This window comes from Octopus sinensis, linkage group LG21 (genome assembly GCF_006345805.1).
Source record: "Octopus sinensis linkage group LG21, ASM634580v1, whole genome shotgun sequence".
Lineage (NCBI taxonomy): Eukaryota > Metazoa > Mollusca > Cephalopoda > Octopoda > Octopodidae > Octopus > Octopus sinensis.
Window position 1 is genome coordinate 19,329,978 of NC_043017.1, and position 24,332 is coordinate 19,354,309.

A 24,332-nucleotide genomic window follows, 5' to 3' on the forward strand; every position below is an offset into this window, starting at 1 on the left:
CCAAGAAGCATGCCAAAACAGATCTCACTAGTGCTGGTTCCACTTTAAAAAAAAGCACCCATTCCACTCTGTAAAGTGGTTGGCAATATGAAGGGCACCCATCTGTAAAAACCATGCCAAATCAAACAGTGGAACAGTCCTCTGGCTTACCAGTTCCTGTCAAACTGTCCAAGCCATGCCAGAATGGAAGACAGACCTTAAATGATGATGATGATGATGATATATATTTTTAAAATTCTGCCAGAAATCATCTCAGTTTACAACAGGGAGGTCCACGGAGAAAACAAGTTTCGCATTACAGAATTCCATGTTCTGGCAGGATTATCAAGAAAAACGATGCTTTCATAGAGTGGGTGATGCGTGTAGTTTACATACATGTAATTACATTGACATAGGATATCAAATAATCTGGATTAATAACTTGAATTTTAGATCAAAACATCAAGATCTTGTAACTAGAAGTCAAAATTTAGCAGACGTTTATGACAAAAATATGGAAATATATATATAAAAGAAATATTGATTCATGGAAACAAAATGCAATAAGCCATGGGAAAGTAATTGTGTTGAAATAAATAACAAAGTATTGAAGTTGGAGATGACAAGTTATATCTGCTGGAGATCAACTTATATTTGATTGATCGGCAGCAGTATGGTAATATATATCAACTATCATATCTTTTCCATGATGCTTGTATGAGTTTATTGGGAGAGACCTTCTACAGCCTGATGCTCTTCCTGTCACCAACCCTTAACCATTTTCAAGTTGGGTGAGTCATGAATAAAAACAAAAAATTGTGATCAAACAACTGTACAAAGTGTATGTGTTTCATTGGTAGAGGCAGTAATGTTTCCAATAATTTGGTGACCTCACTGGTGCTGGTGCCATGTAAAAAGCATCCAGCCCACACTCTGTAAAGTGGTTGGCATTAGGAGGAGCACCCAGCCATTAAACCAAGAAGCATGCCAAGCCCCTTTGAAACTGAAACCTTTAGAGAGCATTTACTGGATTACTGAAACATGTCGGCAGCCACTTCAGTTCTCCTGGACACTCTTGCTTTCATCTCAAGATTAGGGTTCTGCTTGTGAAATTAACATGCAAGTGACTGAGTATTCCACAGACATGTGTACCTTTAACTTAGTTCTCAGGGAGATTCAGCATGACACAGAATGTGTCAAGGTTAACCCCTTTGAATTACAGGTACCACTCCTTTTTGCCAGATGAGTGAACTGGAGCAACATGAAATGTCTTGCTCAAGGTCATAACCCGCCACCAGGGATCGAACTCACGAACTTATGATTGTGAACCGAATACCCTAACCCCTTAACCATGTGCCTTCCTCCAACTCTGTACCTGCCCCTACACCAACCACATTCTCTTCTCTTTCATTTTTCATGCTGTCATGTGACTTCTCCGTTTCAACCATCCTGCACAATTTCTTCTTCAATTCACACTCTCTCCCTTCTTTCAGATGAGAATGTAACCTTATCTACCATTTTGGTAAATAGTTTTTCACCCCTTACCACACCTTCCTTGATCTTTTGTCTGCTTTCTCTCCCTCACTCCACTCTCATTACTCTCACTCCACTCTCATTACACTCACTCACACTGCATTCACTCACTCATTTACTTTCTACTTTCACTACTCACTCACTCTCCATTCTTACTTGCACTCACACTTCATGCAGTGCATTACTACTCCACTCACTGCCAAATCCACTTTCCAACATCACTGACTGCTTCGTTTGCCCCTCAAAACCCTTCGTCTGCAGCATCAAATTCAAACTCTCTGGCTTATTGTATGTAGACACAGATATGGCTGTGTGGTAAGAAGATTGCTTCCCAACTGCATGGTTCCAAGTTCAGTCCTCTAGTATGGCACCTTGGGCAAGTGTCTTTTGGTGGAGAGTGAGAGTGGAGGGTGAGTGTGGTGGAGAGTGAGAGTGGAGGGTGAGTGTGTATGACAGTGGAGGGTGAGTGTGTGTAGGAGTGATGAGTGAGTGTGTATGTAGGAGTGAAGGCTGACCAAAGCATTGTGAGTGGATTTGGTAGACAGAAACTGAAAGAAGCCTATCGTATATTTATGTGTGTGTTTGTCCCCGACCACTGCTTGATGAGTGGTGTTGCTGTATTTACATCCCTATAACTTAGCAGTTTGGCAAAGGAAACCGATAGAATAAGTAACAAGCTAAATAAGTTCTGGGTCGATTTCTTCGAGGCAGTGCCCCAGCATGGCCACAGTCTAATGACTGAAAGAGGTAAGAGATTAAAGAGAGAAGAAACCAATCAGAAGTGAACTGAGACCTTTAGAGAGCATTTACTGGATTACTGAAACCTGTCGGCAGCCACTTCAGTTCTCCTGGACACTCTTGCTTTCATCTCAACTTTTGCGGGGGGGGGGCTAACCCCCCCCCCCCCCCCGGACAGACCACTCACTTCCTGGCTCTCTATCATAAACAACAGTTGATTATTTTTTTTCGCTTTGGAACAGTTGCTCTCTATGGTGTCAACAGTTGACTTAGTTTCCTTTTGCCCCACCCCTCCACTCTGCTCACTGTTAAACAACTAGACATCCTTACCCCCCCCCCCCCCCCCCCCCCCCCCCCCCCCCGGCGTACATGATATCTTGTTGACACCTAAAAAAGAGTTGTTTATATTGTCTTAGCTTGTTAGGTTGCCGTCCTCTCGCATCGACATCCGCAGGCATCCTGCTATGCCTGTGTGTTTCCTATCTTCCCCATCTCAATATGTCAATAGAAGACCAGATCTCACTTCCATCCTTTTATGCTATATTGTGTCAATAATGCTCATATCGCAACAACCCAACCACCTCCTTCACACTTACTCAAACAGTTTCTCTTTCTCACTCTCGACTCTTATTACACTCACACCCGGCCTTACTTACATCCACTCTCCACTCTGACTATATCCGTTCACACTGTATCGACTCATTCATTTACTCTCTACTTTCACTTTCCCTTCTTACTTGCACTCACACTTCATTCTCACTCTTAGATACACTCACTTCGCTCCAACTCACACTCAATCTCTTTTCTAACTCTTCATTCATACATTCACACCCAACTTTTACTCACACACCTTCACTCCTACATACACACTCACTCATCACTCCTACACATACTCACCCTCCACTGTCACACACACTCACCCTTCTCCACTCTCACCACACTCACTCACCTTACATGCACTCACTTTCCACTCTTACCACATGCACTCACGCTTCAGTCTTACCACACTCACTCACTTTTAAACTCACACACCTTCACTCCTACATACACACTCACTCATCACTCCTACACACACTCACCCTCCACTCTTACTCTCCACTCTCCACCACTCTCACCTTACATGCACTCACTCTCCACTCTTACCACATGCACTCACACTTCACTCTTACCACACTCACTCACTTTTACACTCACACACCTTCACTCCTACATACACACTCACTCATCACTCCTACACACACTCACCCTCCACTGTCATGCACACTCACCCTCCACTCTCACTCTTCACCACACTCACTCACCTTACATGCACTCACTTTCCACTCTTACCACACTCACTCACATGCACTCACACTTCACTCTTACCACACTCACTCACTCTTACACTCACACACAGCTGCTCTACCTCACTTATTCCTCTCACATCCAATTTACTGACATCAGCCACTGTTTACCCCCCCCCCCTCCTCCTCCCCCACTCTCCTAGAAAACACTTACTTTCACCCACTTCCGTTCAGCCATTATTCATTAGGCAACCTCTGCAAACACACACACACACACACATTCTTTTGTCTATGGTATACTCGTGTTTGTATCAATAATTGGTGTCATATTCAGCCGTGTGATTAATAGCAAAACAGTGCAGTCTCACTTAACCATTTTGTGACTCTGCTTATGGAAGATTTGACAGTTTTTAGAATTCTGGATGCAAAATTTATTGATGCCTGGTATATCTAGGAAACACAGAAATCACACATATATTCAATGCTGGTTGAGGGGCGGGGGAGGGAGGCAGCTGGAGTGCAGGGTTCTTAGATTTATGCAAAAAGGAACCAGTATCACATATTTTGAGTCAGCAATGCAGCCGTAACCTGCTAGAAAAAGAAGCCAAGCCATTCTTGTATTACAACCTATGAACATGAACATCGAAATAAATATCAATGGAAATAGTAGTTGTGATACCTGTGCCGGTGGCACATAAAAAGCACCATCCGAACGTGGCCGTTGCCAGCGCCGCCTTGGCTGGCTTCCGTGCCGGTGGCACGTTAAAAGCTCCAACCGATCGTGGCCGATGCCGGACCCCCCCTGGCACCCTGTGCAGGTGGCACGTAAAAAGCACCCACTACACTCGCGGAGTGGTTGGCTGTAGAAACTCTGCCAGATCAGACTGGAGCCTGGTGCAGTCCCTGGCTTCCCAGACCCCGGTCGAACCGTCCAACCCGTGCTAGCGCGGAAAACGGATGTTAAACGATGATGATGATGATATTAAAGACTAAAGGCTCATTGGCTGATGGACACTTTCACCCGTTTTGATACCAGATTTCGGTTAAAATACCGTGTCTTTGTTTCAATTATCTGTCACTCTGATAGTTTGGTCAATCAGTGTTCCAGTCAATTCAACCAATGGAACAGCCTCTTTTACTCTCTTACTCTTTTACTTGTTTCAGTCATTTGACTGCGACCATGCTGGACACCGCCTTTAGTTGAGCAAATCGACCCCAGGACATATTCTTTGTAAGCCTAGTACTTATTCTATTGGTCTCTTTTGCCGAACCGCTAAGTTATGGGGACGTAAACACACAAGCATCGGTTGTCAAGCAATGCTAGGGGGACAAACACAGACACACAAACATATACATATATATATATATATATATATATATATATATACAACGGGCTTCTTTCAGTTTCCGTCTACCAAATCCACTCACTTTTGTCAGCCCGAGGCTATAGTAGAAAACACTTGCCTAGGGTGCCACGCAGTAGGATTGAACCTGGAACCATGTGGTGTGCATTTCTCTTTTACCCGTTACATATTTCAATCCTTAAGCTGCAGCCATGCTGGAGCGTTACCTTGAAGAATATATAGTTGAATGAAACAACCTCAGTTCCTATTTTCTTTTGTAAGTTTGGCATTGACTCTATTAGTCTCACTTGCCAAACTGCTAAGTTACAGGGGAAGTAACCACACCAACACTGGTTGTCAAGTGGTGGTGGTCAGAGACAAACACAGATACAAAAACACACACACACATCAGCATCAACATCATTTAACGTCTATTGTCCATGCTGGTATGGGTTGGACATGTGTGTGTGTGTGTGTGTGTGTATGGCAGGCTTCTTTCAGTTTCTGTTAACCAAATCCTCTCAAGGCTTTGATCAACCTGAGGCTACTATAGAAGACGCTTGCTCCTATGATGATGATGATGATTTAAGAAGTAAAAGAAGTTCTAATTATTAAAAAATGTGTAACCAAAGTAAAAACAAAAAAACACAAAAACAACAAACAAAAACAAACAAACAAAAATACATAATTTTAATGGGAAATAGGAAGAAGTCTGTTGTTACGTCAGTTTCAAAGATAAATGTGTCTGTTTATTGTGTGGCAGTATTATTGAAGTGTCGAAAAAAAAAAAGTAATGTTGAATGTGATTTCGTCTGATCGTACGTCTTTTAATAACAGCCACCCACTTAAATCTGAAATAAGGAGGTGGTAAATAAATTAGCTCAAATCAAGTCTATTGATCCCATAATAAAGTTTTATGCATCATCATCATCATAACATCTACTTTTCAATGCTTACATGGGTGAGACAGATTTTCTTGATGAGTTTCTGTAGATGGATGCCCTTCCTGTTACCAACCCTTACCTGTTTCCAAGAAAGGTAATCTTTCTCTATGGCCAGGTATGCATTGTAGGTCGGTGTTTGTTGAGGCTGTCTGTGAATGATTTAATGACACCTTGTAAACATTTAATTATGGTTTTATTTATGCCACACAAGTTGGTTATGGATTACAAAAATCTCCACAAAGACCTGTATATATATAGATCATTAGCTCCTACACACATTTTTTTCTCTCCTTGTTTCTCTCCTTGTTTTTTTCTGTGTATCTTTCTGTCGAAGAGTGTAGGCTCGAAATGTAAAAGACTTTTTCTATTCCTGAGCACTATACTAATACATTTGTTTGTTTGTACTCCACCTGTCTTTTTCTTTTGTTTATTTTCGTAAACTTTCCCTTTATATATATATATATATATATATATATATATATATATATATATATATACACACACACACATATATACTTGAGATTTAGTTGAATTAGGTACTTAAGTTGAAGCATCATGTACAGTCTGGTATTATCTGCACACCTCAAAGTAAGGTGAATAAAATCAAAATAAGCAACAGGATATCAAGTAGTGATGCAGTACAACCGTTTCAAGCGGCTCCATTTAATTGAACAATGCAATCATTGCATCAATTTAAATGCAGTGCCATCTTCAGCTGATCAAATAAATAAATAGAATTTTAACCAGTTGGACACATTAATATAATTTTTCTCAAATATTTTAACAGAGCAAGAAGATGGAAGAAATTTATGTTGTCGCTATTGTAGCTAAGAATAGACTACACTTCCAAGAATCGCATGAATCCCATTGGGGTCATAGCTTGTAAAGGATTATGGTTCATTTCCAATTTATTTGTCTTTTTATCAACTAGCAAATCTAAGACCAGAGGACTGTATGTGTTTAGAATGAAGGGCAAAAGTGAGTTGACAGCTCATGGCTAGGTATAGTCATAAATATTGTCATATGTATCCTTTTTCTTCAGAGAGAGAGAAGAAAACATTAGGAGTAGTAAATTTGATACAGATTAACTGTCTACAAAACAAGGTTTGGTAGGGGAAGACTCTAAATCATGATATTAATTAGCAGTTAAAGGGGCAAGACGCTAATAAAACCTAGGATGTTAATACTGAGGAATTTTATCTTGGGGTACTATGGGTGATTGTTTATAAACAATATTGTTATGTTGTATAAAAATAAAATTAATGTTAAGTCTGACCACACTGATACAAAAGCCATGCCTCCTTTACTTCCCCCTCTCTCAAACTTTTTCTTCTTACTTTTCCCTTCCATTGCAAACCACCCCCAAAAAAGAAAAACCAAGAATACAATCCCAAAACACTTATTCTACTTTCTTTTCTCTATCTCCCAATCTCTCCTCCTCTCTTACCCCTGCACCTTCCTTTCTAATTTGTCCCCCCTCTCTCTCTCCCTTTCTAAAACATCATCAGTTTCAATTTTATATAAAAAAGCAAAGCAAACTTACAGTAAAACCACTTTTTTAATAAATCCAATAACAGAAGAAAATGCTAAAAATGTTAATAAAAAAAATATATATAATCATCTATAGTCTTCCAGGCAATGACAGGGGAATTCAAGACAATCTGCCCCTGGGAGCTCCTCTATGCTAATGACCTTGCTGAATCACTATCTGAACTAGAGAAGAAACTCCAGGTATAGAAGCAAGGTCTAGAATCAAAGGGTCTTAAAGCTAAACAAGCAAAAAACCAAAGTCTTAGTAAGTAGGAAGGAAGACAAATCACAAATCCCTTCAGGTAGATGGCTCTGCTCCATCTCTGGAAAGGTTGTAGATAGAAACTCCATAAGATGCACTCCATAAAAGGTGCAGCAATATCAGGGGAAGGTTAATAGGGAAACTAGCTTTTGTATGTGGAAGATGCACAGGTACAATAAACACTAAAAATGGGCTGAGAACAAACTCCATCAGCTGCCTGGGGTGCCAGCTAGAGGTTGTAGATAGCTTCTGTTATCTAAATGACCAAGTTAGTAGTGGAGGTGGATGCTCTGAGAGCATAGCTGTGAGAATAAGATTAGGATGGGCAAAGTTCAGAGAGCTCCAACACCTGCTGGCAACGAAGGGCCTCTCTCTCAGAGTGGAAAGCAGACTGTTTGATGTCTGTGTGTGAACAGCTATGTTGCATGACAGGGAAACATGAGTTGTAACAGCTGAGGACATGTGTAGACTTGAATAAAATGAAATCAGTATGCTTTGCTGGATGTGCAATGTCAGTGTGCATGTTCGACAGAGTATAAACATCTTGAGAGAAAAGTTAGGCATAAGAGAATCAGTTGTGGTGTGCAAGAAAGACGACTGCACTGGTATGATTATGTGATGCATATGGACTAGGACAGCTATGTAAAGAAGTACTGATCTCTAACTGTGGAGGGAACCCTGTAGTAGAGGTAGATCCAGAAAGACATGGGACGAGGTGGTGAAGCATGATCTTCAAACTTAGAGCTTCACAGAGGCAATGACTAGTGACTGAGTCACTTGGGGATGTGCTGTGCTTGAGAGGACCTGTCAAGCCAAATGCACCTGTGCTGGTGGCACGTAAAGAACACCTTTTGAGCATTGGGCCTCACAGAGGCAAAGTGGCTGAGTTCCTTTTGAGTGTTGGGCCTCATGAAAGCAATGACCAAGATCTTTAGCATTATGTTGTGCTTGAGAAGAAGACCCATCAAGCCAAGTAAAGTCACAGTCGTGGCAGATACCAGTGTCACACAAATGGCACCTGTGCTGGTGGTACGTAAAAGCAACCATTACACTCTCAGAGTGGTTGGCATTAGGAAGGGCATTCAGCTGTAGAAAACCATGCCAAATCAGACTGGAGTCTGTTGCAGCCTTCCAGCATGCCAGCCCCAGTCAAACCGTCCAACCCATGCCAACATGGACACCAGACGTTAAATGATATTGATGAAGATGATCCACCATTCTGACTACCTTGTTATTCTCAATATATATATATATATATATATATATATATATATATATATATATATATATATATCGCCATGTTGATTCGCTAGCTTCTGCACGCATTTTTTTTCTCTCCTTGTTTCTTTCCGTGTTTCTTTTCTGTGTATCTTTCTGTTGAAGAGCATAGGCTCGAAACGTAAAAGACTTGTTTTATTTATATTCCTGAGCGCCATACTAATACAATTGTTTGTTTGTATTCCACCTGCCTTCGTCTTTTGTTTATTTTCATAAAGCTTCCCATTATATATATATATATATATATATATATATATATATATATATATATATATATATGTATGTGTGTGTGTGTGTGTGTTGGTAGCCAGCTGGAAAAGATGTTTTCCTGGGGTTAAACAGTAATAATATTGTCCTGTATAGGACTGCCACATTCTGTTGGCAAATAAACTTTACTGTTTGAATTTACTATTTATGTGTGTGTGTGTGGTAGAGGTTGGGGTGAGAATTGTTAAGATAAATTCTGAAACAGAAGAACTATTGGTGATTTTGATGAATCTAAATAAACTACTGTTCTTGAAATGATAAATTTCATTCTAAATTCAAACTTTGTCCAAATTCCAATTCAAAACACACTCAACATTTGTCTTGTAATTGGTTTACTTCCAAAAGTATTAAATGTCTTCTAAGTATCAAAGTCTGGAATTGATAAAAACGCTGTAGATATCTTGCTAGAAATTCCATCACCATATTGATACACTATGTAAAATACCTGGAGAGCTTAAAAGGAAATTGCAACTTGATACGTATCGAAGGAACTATGCCTATAATTCTCATGAGATTCTAATTGTTTCTTGAAGTAATTGGAAATTGTAGAAGTGTACTTTTGTCTGTCTAATTGCTTTGTCTGTTTAATGAGTGTTATCTTAGACAATGACATGACGAAGTAAGAAGAGATGTGATACAGTGTGAATGACCAGAGAGAGAGAGAGAGAGAGAGATGAGAACTGGATGGGTGACTGGGGCTTGGAAGAGGAAAAGTAGAGAGTTGATAGTTCAGAGCAGCAGAGGCTATTGTTGTTGTTAGTGGTTGTCAGAGACAGGTCTGTTGAGGATTAGATCGTTTCTAATTACTTCAATAGACGTCATTTGGATTCAGTCTTGGATTTGGATGTTAATGATTGTAACAGCAGCACTGTCTCATAGATATGAGTAACACTCCAGTATGTGAGTGATACTCCAGTAGGAGTAGTCTTCAGTGGGAGTGATACTCCAGTGTGAGTGGTACTTCAGTGTGAGTTGTACTCTAGTGTGAATATTATTTCTGTGTGAGTGGTACTTGAATGTGAGTGATGCTCCAATGTGAATGGTTTCTAGGGTTTGTTGAAGTGTAGCAGGAGATCCAGTCAGAAGTGTTTCCGGACTTTAGATCATTTTACTGTAGTTTTGGGTATCTTACGTAGGAGGGATCTCCATGAAGGATCATTGAGGATTCCGAGGTCTTTCCAGAGGGTTTTATTGTAGGGTGTTCCTGATTATTAGAGAGTGTGAACCACAAGACTTGCTTCCTTGTTAAAAGAAACTCGGATGTTCTGTCTGCCATGGGAAGATGTTCTTGGATTTAGAGTATGTCCTGGCATAAGGTGTTTAAATTGTATTTGAATGACTGCTGTGTGCATAAGGTTAAGGAGGAGTAAAGGGTCAAAGGAATGACAACAAATAGGCCATCGATATATGGAAGGAAGAGAGTAGGGGTCAGTAGTGAACCTTGGGGTACACCAGGTGTAATACAAATATGAGTTAGAGAGGTCTTCATTAGCACAAACTGCAATGTTTACTGAGGTGCAAAGATGCATGGCTAAATGGTTAGGGTATTCAGCTCATGATTGTAAGGTTGTGAGTTCAATACCTGGTGGTGCATTGTGTCCTTCAGTAAGACACTTTACTTCACATTGCTCCAGTTAACTGAGCCAGCATAAATGAGTTGTGCCTGGATTTCAAAGGGCCAGCCTTGTCGCATTCAGTGTCATAGTGAATTTTCCTGAGAGTTATGTTAAAGGTATGCCTGTCTGTGGGGTGCTCAGCCATTTGCACATTAATTTCATGAGCACAAGAATTCCATACACACAAGAATTATTGAAATAGAGTCATAAATAGTAATTAAGATTTAATTAAAAATCTTGTATTTTTTTTTCCTTGTTTTGCATCCTGCATGAAAAGACTTGCTATTTATACCTGACTTTAACCCTTTTGTTACCAACCCAGCCAAAACCGCCTCTGGCTCTATAGTACAAATGTCATGTTTCCATAAGTATTGAATTAAATTCTTCCACCAAACCTTAGTCACAATTTATGTTCCCAACTAGCTTTACTTTACTAAATTCTTTGTTATATTTAAAATTAATTGATTGAAACACAGAGCATCTCAAAATAAGTACGGTAACGAAAGGGTTAAAGGCTTAATTGGATGAACTGGAACCCTCATTGACATAACTAACATAGTACCAGTTAAAAGTGTTTATTGAGTAAGAGATGGTGAATATATAGAGTCAGTAGAGCAACAAATAGAATGCTTTGTGGTATTTATTCTGATGCTTGGTGCTCTGAGTTCAAATTCCACCCAAGTCAACTTTGTGCCTTCATCCTTTCAAAGTTGATAAAACAAAATGCCACCATGGGGTGGGAGGGGGAATGGTGAAACTGTGAGAACATTGGATCGGGTGCCTTGTGGTATTTATTCTGGCTCTTTGCATTTTGAATTCTAACCCTTCTGTAGTCGACTTAGATTAACAGGCTTAATTCATTTCCTGGTTTAGCACCTATACCTGGGGTTTGGGAAACCAAAGACATGGCTATGTGATAAGAAGTTTGCTTGCCAACCATATGGTTCCAGGCTCAGTCCCACTGCATGGCACCTTGGGCAAGTGTTTTCTAATATTAGCCTTGGATCAACTAAAAAGCCTTGTGGGTAGATGGAAACAGAAATATTTTTTTTTCTACTCTATGCACAAGCCCTGAAAATTTTGGGGTGGGGGCTAGTCAATTAGATTGACCCCAGTTCATAACTGGTTCTTGATTTATTGACCCCAAAAGGATGAAAGGCAAAGTCGACCTTGGTGGAATTTGAACTCAGAACATAAAGACAGAGGAAATACTGCTAAGCATTTCACCCGGCGTGCTAACAATTCTGCTAGCTCATCGCCTTAATTATGTATGTATGTATGTGAGTGTGTGTGTATGTATGTATGTACGTACGTACAAGAGAGACCAATAGAATAATTGTACTATGTACTTTCATGTGTGTGTGTCACAACCTCTTGACAACTGGTGTTGGTGTATTTATGTTGTGGAAGACAGGAACGCTTGGAGAGAACGAGTCGGTTTTGGTCTGGGTAAGCTGCCTGAAGTGATGAATGAGTAGAACTGTCTTCAGAGAGCAATTCCCTGTGTGGAAGTTCTTGTTCCCAATGGAACTGCAATGCTACATAAAACAATACTTTAGTTGTTGCCATATAACAAATCCCCATTCTTTAAAAGAATACAAAATATCACCAGAATAACTTTAGCTTCTCTAAAACTAATCAGAGTTGGACATTTTATTGCATCAATCCAGTCACAGAAGCCTAGTAATAAATCATGCACACTGCTTTCTCTCTTGGCTAAAAAAATGGGTATACTTGTTTGAGCATTTAGCATTCAGATTACTCTGTCAAATGTAATGCTTATTTATTCACAATGTTTTGAATTAATCAAGCATTATCTTGTAGCTTTGAGTTTTCGCTGATGTGATTGTCTACTTTTAGAATAATATAGTAAGGGTTGAGGGGTGAGTATAATAAATGATGAACAAGTTTAGGGAAGGTTGGGAAGAGTAGGTGACAACTGTAGAGATCAGGCTGGGTTGAAGGGTCGATGCAGTGAGTGGTGGACTGAGGGTTTGGGGTGGCCTGTTATACATATGAGTTGGAAGTAGGCAGGGGAGAGTAGGAGATGACTGACCATGCAGACGAAAAAAGTGAAGAGTATCAGAATAGTAATGATACGGTAGACAGAGGAAAGATGGGAGAGAGAGTGAGTGAGAGGCTGAATCTGGCCAATTTAACTCTTTCAGACCTGGGCCCCTGTGTCTACCTTTTACCCTCCCACTGGGCTCCTGAGCAGAAAATTAAATAGTTGCATATAGAGCTCAAGAATAACAATTGTGGGCAAACTAATTGGCAGAATGAGTTCATCATCTTTTTCTATGTGTATCGCTCATTACTGCTTTCCAGGGAATCCAGCAGAAGATGATTTGTAACCTATTCCTGCTAGGAATACAGCATGACCAGGGCTAGATTAAGACCCATCAAGGCTCTAAGTACTTACCCTTTAGTATTTAAACCTGCCATATCCGGCCAAAATAGCTAGTCTGTTTTATGTTCAAAGCAACCAGATCCAGGCCCTCACACCTACCCTACAATGTTATTCTACATTAAGTAATTACACCATCAAGATCTTTAAGATATGAGATAATGCATGATTAATTCAAATCAATGTGAATCAATAAGCATTATGTTTGATAGAATAATCTGAACACTAAAGGGTTAAAAGGTTTTGGTGCCCCTATAAATGATTATGTAGTTCAAAATAGAAACAATCACAAACCATAAAATAAATTTTTATTTTCCAAAATGAAACAAAAACAGTGAGAAGGAAAATAATGTATATTTTTGTATACTTCCACTTTATTTATATTTGAAAAGTTTCCTCTTCCTTTTTTGAATTGCAAAGTCTTTGATAGACCCTCAAAATTAATCTTAGGTAACACATCTGCATCTATACTTAGCAGAGATAAAGGCATCCCGAATATTATTTTAGCAAGTTTAAAGTGATTTCTTTTGTGCCATAAACCATTTACCATTTCTGTGGTGCCCCCCCTTCCTTTGATGCCCTAAGCATATGCTTATTTTGCTTAATGGTTAATCCAGTGCTGAGCATGACAGAGTTAAACATAAAACAGGCAGAATATTTTGGCTGGATATGGCTGTTTTAAAAGCTAATGAGTTAGAGTTTATTTCTCTTTACTCTTTTTACTCTTTTACTTGTTTCAGTCATTTGACTGCGGCCATGCCGGAGCACCACCTTTAGTCGAGCAAATCGACCCCAGGACTTATTCTTTGTAAGCCTAGTACTTATTCTATCGGTCTCTTTTGCCGAACCGCTAAGTTACGGGGACATAAACACACCAGCATCAGTTGTCAAGTGATGTTGGGGGGGGGGGACAAACACAGTGACACAAACACACACACACACACACACACACACATATATATATATATACATATATACGACGGGCTTCTTTCAGTTTCCGTCTACCGAATCCACTCACAAGGCTTTGGTCGGCCCGAGGCTATAGTAGAAGACATTTGCCCAAGGTGCCACACAGTGGGACTGAACCCGGAACCATGTGGTTGGTAAGCAAGCTACTTACCACACAGCCACTCTTGCGCCTATATGCTTATTTTGCTTAATGGTTAATCCAGTGCTGAACATGACAGAGTTAAACATAACACAGGCAGAATATTTTGGCTGGATATGGCTGTTTTAAAAGCTAATGAGTTAGAGTTTTTTTCTATGCATCATTGTTTTTTTTCTTCTTTTTTTTTCTGAGAGGGCAATTCCTAGTGGGGAAATACTCGTACTTGATGGTACTTCAATAATAAATGAATCAATTATTTGGTTGTTGCTGTAGAACACATCTTCGTTCTTGAAAACAATTCAAAATATCATCGCTAGAATTACTTTAGTTTTCTCTACAACAAATCAAAGTTGTACGTTTTTATTACCTCATGCAACCAAGGTTGTGTTTGTTCAGTGACAAGTGGCCCTGGTCGTAAGAGACAGATGTGAAACTTCATCTTTAAACACAGGAAGAAACATTTCAAGTGGAGACAATCATTTGCTGCCTCACTTCAATAACTTATCATCTGTTTATATAGAAACTGCCACTCTGCACACAAATAACCTGTATATTAAGGGCTTAAATCACAGTTCAAATGGCCTTGTGGAGGTGTTTTCTATATTTCTTTATTATTTGTTCATTGTTTTCATTTCAAGTGACTTATAGCTTTCTCTTTCTTTTTTTTATTTTTTTCTTTATTTTTCTTTTTTTTTTCTTTCTTTTTTTCACCTTCTGCTAGGCTTCTCTTAAATTATTTTTCATTTTATTATTAGCATTATAGTGTTTTCCTCAACCCCCCTCACTCTCTCTACCACTATCTCTGACTCTGTCTGTCTCTCTGTCTCTCCACCCATCCCCTAAAACAGTAATGATCTATTATGTGGCTGAAAATATCTGTTAAACGATATTTTGATGAAGAGCTTATCATCGTTTGCTGTTAATTTTCCTGCAACTATTTATCATATAAGAACAGCTCATGTCTTTCCCAGCTGAACCAACACATTTATGCATACTGATATGTTCCATCATTATCGTTGTTGCTGTTGTTATTGTTGTTGTTTAGCCCTGGGTCAGTCATTATTGAGCATACCTGTAATCAAAGCTGTCATCATTTTGACTCTGTTTTCAGGTTGTCTACCCAGGACCACATTGTCTAATGTGTAATTTGTTATGTATTGTCATTGTTTAGCCCGGACCCTAATTCTATGTTCACCTGCGACCAAAGTCATTCCAATCGTGCCCATCCTGCCTTTTCAAGGCTATACTGGACCATGCCATCCAATGTGCCCATTTCTTTTCAAAAACGATAGGATTTAGGGGAAAAAATGAGAATGTCCCCTCAGAAAACTAAAATTAAAAAAGGTTGTTTTCAATCTTTAAAATAAAACCAAAAACTTTTAATCCAGCAATCTTTTATCATTTACTTGTTTCATTCATGAGACTGTGGCCATGCTGGGGCTCCACCTCGAAAAATTTCTCGTCTAATAAATCAACCCCAGTACTTATTTTTTTAAAGCCTGGGACTTATTCCACCAGCCCGCTTTTGCTGAACCACTAAGTTACAGAGATATGAGCATACCAGCACCATCCTGCTCCATACACATCCCCCGTTCTGTCCCCACACCCTTCTGCTCACCTTGAACCCATCATCACCACTATTTTTTTTACCTCTTTTCACTTCTGCCCCAGTTACTTCCATTCTCTCTCTTCTGTAATCTGTGTCACCATGTAGCTCTTCCACAGCAATAACCCTGTTCTGTTTTGACTCCTCCTCACCTAATTTATGTTATGGGATGAAGGGGCCAGAACAAAACATGAGTTGGAGGTAGGCAGGGGAGAGTAGGAGATGACTGACCATGCAGCCGATAAAAGTGAAGAGTATCAGAATAGTAATAATGAATGATACGGTAGACAGGGGAAAGATGTGAGAGGGGGAGAGAGAGAAATGTGGTGGGGGAGGACAAACACACACACACACACATGATGGGCTTCTTTCAGTTTCTGTCTACCAAATCCACTCATGAGGCTTTGGTCAGTCTGATGCTATAGTAGAAAACACTAGCCTCAGGTAACAGACAGTCACTGAGACTGAACCCAGAACCATTTGGTTGTGAAACAAGCCTCTTACCACACAGCAATGCCTTAAAACTCATTCCTGAAACTTTTTCAAATGTTGACCTTCATATTCTTTTTTATGAAGTGTTGTGGTGATCTCAGCCATATATATATATATATATATATATGAAAAAACAAGTCAAGATAGAAAATGCTAAAATAATTTTATAAAGAACATTTCAGTACCGGTTTCAGTCATTTGAGACCTTTTCAACTGTAACGATTAAATAATTAAATTTAGAAAAATTAAAAGAAAAGTTTTTTTTTAAAAGAATATTTGTATAGTGTTCAAATATAAGTGGCATTTTCCTTGTTTCTGCCTTTCTCTGTTTCTCTTATTTACACTTGAGAATGATGTGGATGTGGAGGTATATATATATATAACGGGAAGGTTTATGAAAATAAACAAAAGACGAAGGCAGGTGGAGTACAAACAAACAATTGTATTAGTATGGCGCTCAGGAATATAAATAAAACAAGTCTTTTACGTTTCGAGCCTACGCTCTTCAACAGAAAGATACACAGAAAAGAAACACAGAGAGAAACAAGGAGAGAAAAAAAATGTGTGCAGAAGCTAGCGATTCAACATGGCGAGGTATATATATGTACCTCCACATCATTCTCTAATTAGCTCTCATTCTCCCATACTCTCTTGCAACTGCTATCTCCAATCTCCCCACCATCACCATCCCGCTCCATACACATTCCCTGTTCTGTCATCACTCCCTTCTGCTCACCTTGAACCCTAGGGCTCCATCCTGATCCCTCATCACCACTATTTCTTTTTACCTCTTTTCACCCCTGCCCCAGTTACTTCCATTCCCTCTCTCTTCTGTAATCTGTGTCACCATGTAGCTCTTCCACAGCAATAACCCTGTTCTGTTTTGACTCCTTCTCACCTAACTATTCACACACACAAATACACACTAACATGCATGTATGAATATAAATGTAGATATTATCATCATTAACATTTAATGCTTGTGTTCCATGCTAGCATAGGCTGGACAGTTTGACAGGATCTGACTGGTCCAAAGTCTGCATTGTGCTCCTATATCTGGCATAGATTCTGCAGTTGGATGCCCTTCCTAATGCCAACAACATTACAAAGTGTATGGGGTGCTTTTTTTCATGGCACCAGCACTTGTGAGGTCACTATACAGCGATGAAAGCTAAAATATCCTTTGACTGAGTGGGGTTACAAGTTTTCTATTGGGTTTTAAGTCGAGGGAACAGGCAGGCCACTTCGTCTTCCGAGGTCTACAGAAGCTTAATTGTTGCAGACTTCTGTAGTTTTCTTTGCTGAGTGCAAGGGCTCATTATTGTGCATGAATATTATGGTTGTCTTGAAGGTGAATGGTATGGGATGAAGGGGCCAAAACAAAACAGGTTTCTTACTGTAAAGGAGCTACATAGCTACACATTATAAAAGAGAGAGTGAGAGTGACCAGGATGAAGCTAGAAAGAGTTAAATAGTGGTAAAGAGGTGTTTAGGTGGACCCTCAAGATTTGGAGTGAGGGGGATACAGGAGAACAGGGAATGTTGATGGGTAGAGGTTGTGGGAGTATATGGGAGAATGAGAGATGTTTAGAAGGGGTTGAGGGGTGAATATAATAAATGATGAACAAGTATAGGGAAGGTTGGGAAGAGTAGATGACAACTGTAGAGATCAGGCTGGGTTGAAGGGTCGATGCAGTGAGTGGTGGACTGGGGTTTGGGGTGGCCTGTTATACATACCAGTTGGAGGTAGGTAGGCAGGGGAGAGTAGGAGATGACTGACCAAAAGTGAAGAGTATCAGAATAGTAATAATGATATGGTGGGAGAGAGAGAGAGAGAGAGAAATGTGTGTGGTTGGGTAGGTTGGAGGAGTGGGAGATATATATATATATATATATATATACACATATATACACATATATACACATATACATACACACACACACACATTTATAAGATATGATTACACACACACATATATATATACACATGCATACATTTGTGTGTGTGTGTGTGTGTGTGTGTGTTTTTAATAGAAATAGAAAAAAACTTGGCACAGTTGTGTATATTTGAAAAGGTGAAGAAGAGTGATTTTTCTGTTGATTATTTCCTACTTAATGAGTTGGTGTTGACAAATTATCAGATGTTTAAACAATTTGTAAACACCAAATCAATAAAGTGAAAAATAATTATAAGGAAAATCATTCTTCATTTTTAAAAAAATATCCTCCTCCTCCTCCTCATCATCATCATCTACTAACATCTAACATCTCTTTTTCCATACTGGCATGGGTTTCATAGTCCAAAACAGGCAGACAAGCCAGAGGGTTTCATTGACTACTTCCAGTCTCTGAGGTTTTGTAAAACAACACAGAAACTATGGCCAATTGTCACCATTTCAAATTATTAGCGAGGTCTAATTAAAACTCATGTAAACTAGAAAATATCAATTTAATTGCTTGATGTACACAAAATGAAGACATACAGTCACAATCATGGAAGAAATTGAAATAAACAGCGTTTAAAAATAATTGGTGAGCTGGTTGATAAGGGGTATATGAGCCTTAGTTTTTGAAAAGGGTTACAGTAGAATGGCAGGTGGCTTTATGTTATGGGATGAAGTGGCCACAACAAAACAGGTTTCTTACTGAAAAGGAGCTACATAGCTACACACATTATAAAAGAGAGAGTGAGAGTGACCAGGATGAAGCTAGAAAGAGTTAAATAGTGGTAAAGAGGTGTTTAGGTGGACCCTCAAGATTTGGAGTGAGAGGGGTACAGGAGAACAGGGAATGTGGATGGGTAGAGGTTGTGGGAGTATATGGGAGAATGAGAGATGTTTAGAAGGGGTTGAGGGGTGAATATAATAAATGATGAACAAGTGTAGGGAAGGTTGGGAAGAGTAGATGACAACTGTAGAGATCAGGCTGGGTTGAAGGGTCGATGCAGTGAGTGGTGGACTGGAGGTTTGGGGTGGCTTGTTATACATACCAGTTGGAGGTAGGCAGGCAGGGGAGAGTAGGAGATGACTGACCATGCAGCCAATAAAAGTGAAGAGTATCAGAATAGTAATAATGATATGGTGGGAGAGAGAGAGAAATGTGTGTGGTTGGGTAGGTTGGAGGAGTGGGATATATCAACGTCTGCTTTTCATACTAGCATGGGTTACACACACACACACACACATTTATAAGATATGATTACACATGCACATATATATATACACATGCATACGTTTGTGTGTGTGTGTTTTTAATAGAAATAGAAAAAACCTTGGCACAGTTGTGTATATTTGAAAAGGTGAAGAAGAGTGATTTTTCTGTTGATTATTTCCTACTTTAATGACTTGGTGTTGACAAATTATCAGATGTTTAAACAATTTGTAAACACCAAATCAATAAAGTGAAAAATAAGTATAAGGAAAATCATTCTTCATATTTTAAAAAATATCCTCCTCCTCCTCATCATCTACTAACATCTAACATCCCCTTTTACATACTGGCATGGGTTTCATAGTCCAAAACAGACAGACGAGCCAGAGGGTTTCATTGACTACTTCCAATCTCTGAGGTTTTGTAAAACAACACAGAAACTATGGCCAATTGTCACCGTTTCAAATTATTAGCGAGGTCTAATTAAAACTCATGTAAACAAGAAAATATCAATTTAATTGCTTGATGTACACGAAATGAAGACATACAGTCACAATCATGGAAGAAATTGAAATAAACAGCGTTAAAAAAAAATTGGTGAGCTGGTTGATAAGGGGTATATGTGCCTTAGTTTTAGAAATAAGTTGGAACATGCTAATTTCTGGATCTCCTCTGATGGTATACCACGTAATACATCCACAACTGCCTGCCACAATTCATCCTTGCTCCTAAATTGGCATCTATTCTCATAAAATCATTGTTTAGAATACTCCACAAGTTTTCTCTTGGGTTTTAAGTCGAGGGAACAGGCAGGCCACTTCATCTCCTGAAGTCTACAGAAGCTTAACTGTTGCAGATTTCTGTAGTTTTCTTTGCTGAGTGTGATGGCTTCATTATTTTGCATGAATATTATGGTTGTCTTGAAGGTGATACTTAGCATTTTTAATTGTGTGAAAAAGGATTTTTACTGGTTATGAAAACTAAAATAATAAACAAACTTCAGTTTGAAGGAAATGTAGTGAAAGACATGAATGGATCAGGTTTCACTTACTGTATATTTTACGAGAGTTCAACTACCATAAAGAGGAAGATGAATCTAGATTCCATAATATGGACACTAGTACTGTTAAAGGACAAAATTCTGCAAGCTGGATTTATTGATTAAATAAACTCTTTGCAGCAATGATTGGAATGTCGTGTAAAGAACTTGTCAAAGAAGAGTTAAAGTTGCTCAGAATAACTTGTCGATCATGTGATCTCTGTGAGCAAATTTACTTTGGTGGATGATTTACCTGCTTATTTTAATTATTATATGTTTCTTTTTTTATTATTAAAATAATAATAATTTTGGAAGAATACATTTCCAATGCTAAGTATGTTCAAAATAATTTTAAAAGAAACCTAAAGTTGTAGATCACATGCCAAAGGAGCACCATGTAATGTATACTTTGTTGCACAATGTAATGTACTTTGTTGCATAACCACTCCATTTCATCAGGTGATATTCAGCCAACCTTATTACCTCTATTGCAGGAGCCTGGTCTCTCTGTCAGTTTCTATTGACTGAAGTGCTTGCCTTGGACTTGGGATCCTCTTACCATCTTGTCTGTATCACTGTGATCCGATACATTGCTGTTGTTCACCCATTAAAATACCACAACTATGTCAACGAGAAACGGATCCTGGTCTGCATTGTTTTCATATGGCTCTCCACTCAGACAACAATAATTCTCTTGTATACAATATACATACCAGAAGGTAAGTAAACATCTCTGCTCTTTCTCTTTCATAACCTGTTTTCCAGGTGGGAATGGTGCTGGTTGTTGTTTAGCCCCAGGTCAACCCAAATCAGGCAGAGCTATGATTTAAGACATTCCAGCCATGTGAGGGGGATCTTGGACCCTACTGTCTAATGCATCTTTTCCTTATTTTGGATAGTAGGGTGTGATTTGAGGAAAATTTAGCTGCTGTTTTAGCAGATCAAAGAGACTGTGCTGAAGCTCTGTCATTAGCTCATAATAGTTGATAGTGGTGGTGATAATGATGATAGTGATGATGATTATGACAATAATAGTGATAGTGTTGTTGTCAGTGGTTTTAAGCCCCAGGTCAGCTTGTCTGAGGAGAACTATGATAAAGGACATTCCATTTGTGACCATCCAATCCTTTTAGTACATCCAGGACAACATTGGAAAAAAATGTGTTCATTTTTCAAATAAAATAAGGTTCCATGTACTGATGTTTGTTACGTAGCTGTATGTTTTGTGTTTAAATCCAACCCAGTTCAATTTGCTTTCATCTTCTATATATATATATATATAGAATAAGAAACGACGCGAGGCGTTCAGTCATATAATAACAATTTAATAAATAAAACATATGCATACATACATACATATATGTACATACCCACATCTCTATATATATATATGTGCATTGAGTCGAACCTGGGGCAGCTGATGAAGGGGAATATTCCTTGTATTGTTTGTCTTGTACTCTGTTTTTTCATTGTAAAAAAAAGTCTGTTTCCTTGTTTGATTTTATGTTTTTATTTATCGTTGTGTTCTACATTTATTTGTGGTGTCCTGTACTCATATATATATATATATATATCTGCATGTATATATACATGTAGATGTGGGTATGTACATATATGTATGTATGTAAGCATATGTTTTATTTATTAAATTATATTATATGTATATGCATGTATTTTGGCAAATAAATTTTTGAAGATGATTAGTTCACAGAATGGATTAATTCAAATTAACATGAAAATATAATTCGTTTTATTTTTCAGGAGAATACGTAGGAGCATGTCGGTATGAGAACATATTCCGGTTTGCACATACCAATATACTGTTTATCATTCAACTATTCTTGCCAGTGACCATAATGACGTGCTTATACATTCCTCTGATACGAATTGCCCGGAAACAGGTAAATATGTCAGCGATGATATTATATGTCAAATCAATGTTGTTGCAATAAATCTTGGTGTTTGTTATCTGAAGAGGAATCACAATGGTATCATCATTATTTTAATGTCCATTTTCCCAGGCTTATATATGGAATTTCATCACACACAGTATATCAGGACAGTTTATAGGGTCAGCCTCCAGCCTTGAGGTGGTGTACAAGGAGGTGCTGAAAAGTTTCTGGCTTTGGTAAAAAGAAAATACAGGAGAATCGGTTAATTACAATTTTATTCAACGTATTCCCATCTCAGATTCACACACTTATTGCAGCGGTCCTTCAGTTTTTCTAAGCCCTGTAAAAGAGCTCGGAAGGCTGAACCTCGAGCCAGGCCTTTTGCAATACCCTTAAAGCCAGAAACTTTTCAGCATCCCTTCATATATACTCTTTTACTTGTTTCAGTCATTTGACTGCAACCATGCTGGAGCACCGCCTTTAGTCGAGCAAATCGACCCCGGGACTTATTCTTTGTAAGCCCAGTACTTATTCTATCGGTCTCTTTTGCCGAACTGCTAAGTGACGGGGACGTAAACACACCAGGATCGGTTGTCAAGCAATGCTAGGGGAACAAACACACACACACACATATATATATATATATATACATATATACGACAGGCTTCTTTCAGTTTCCATCTACCAAATCCACTCACAAGGCATTGGTCGGCCCGGGGCTATAGCAGAAGACACTTGCCCAAGATGCCATGCAGTGGGACTAAACCCGGAACCATGTGGTTGGTTAGCAAACTACTTACCACACAGCCACTCCTGCGCCTATACGAGGGGGTACTGAAGAAAGATCCTCGTTTTGGTAAAAGAAAATATAGGAGGATCGGTTAATTTTGTTTTTACTCATTATATTGACACACTTATTGTGACACTCCTTCAGTTTTTCTAAGCCCTGAAAAAAAAAATTAGGAAGTTTAGACCTCCAATCAGGCCTTTTGTGATAATCTTGTAGTCGGAATTTTTCAGCAACTCCTTGTATACGGGTGGTGAGGGAGGTAGAGTGTTTCCTGGAACTATTCGAGAAAACACTCAATCCATGCCAGCATGGAAAACAGATGTTAAATGATGATGGTGATTAGTGAAAGTGCTTGGAAGTACCACCAATGTAAACCCTGGTGGAGTTGGTCTGAGGGGTGACAGTACATTTATACACAATCTTATAGTGCATATATATATATATATATATATAGGAAGTAGATCACTCTGTCTATTTCCTGTTGCTGTGAATTACTCATTATAATCTTTCACAATGAGGTCTCCCTTTGAAATCATTTCTCTGATGTAATTTCCACGTGCAAGCATAAGTTTTACATAACCTTCTCTCATTACCTAAAATCTTTATGATTCAATTGTAAAAACTGGCTGTCCACTAATTTTTAGTTTTAATTCTTGCCCTTAACAACTAAAATAGCTATTCATGGTTGAGTTTCATTTTATGTAAGCCTCATCATGGCACACCAGTGATGAGGCTTTGTAGTTGTAGGCTGGCGATTCAGTTTGTCCCCAGTCTGATTCAGGCATGTGATGTTGATAAGCCACAAAAATGGTGAAGGCGGCAAGATAGCAGAAACGTTAGCACGCCGGGCAAATGCTTGTAAATATACTCAACCCTACTTGTGTATATCTGCCTTTACACATCTGTGTTGTGTGTTTATATCTATCTATCTATCTATATATATATATATATATAATACAAGAAGATTTTATCACAAATCACACAGTTGTTTCTGTGCATTAATAAAAGCTGTTAGTTGCTGAGTTTCCCATATTATACATATTATTATATATGATCAGCTATAGCTTTGAAATAC

The 24,332-nt window shown here is 38.8% G+C and overlaps 1 protein-coding gene and 1 long non-coding RNA gene across 2 annotated transcripts in view; both read left to right on the plus strand.

Annotated features, from left to right (window-relative positions):
• LOC115222804 (octopamine receptor beta-2R-like) overlaps positions 1-24,332 on the plus strand; it is a 61,051-nt gene that overhangs the window by 20,945 nt on the left and 15,774 nt on the right. The window contains exons 3-4 of the mRNA XM_036511978.1: positions 21,070-21,294; positions 22,337-22,476. Of these exons, the coding sequence (XP_036367871.1) occupies positions 21,070-21,294; positions 22,337-22,476 (365 nt within the window). The remainder of the gene's footprint in view (positions 1-21,069; positions 21,295-22,336; positions 22,477-24,332) is intronic.
• Positions 12,511-12,921, plus strand: LOC118767420. The gene is made up of 3 exons (XR_005003339.1): positions 12,511-12,648; positions 12,794-12,799; positions 12,907-12,921. It is a non-coding gene; the product is annotated as an uncharacterized LOC118767420 (long non-coding RNA).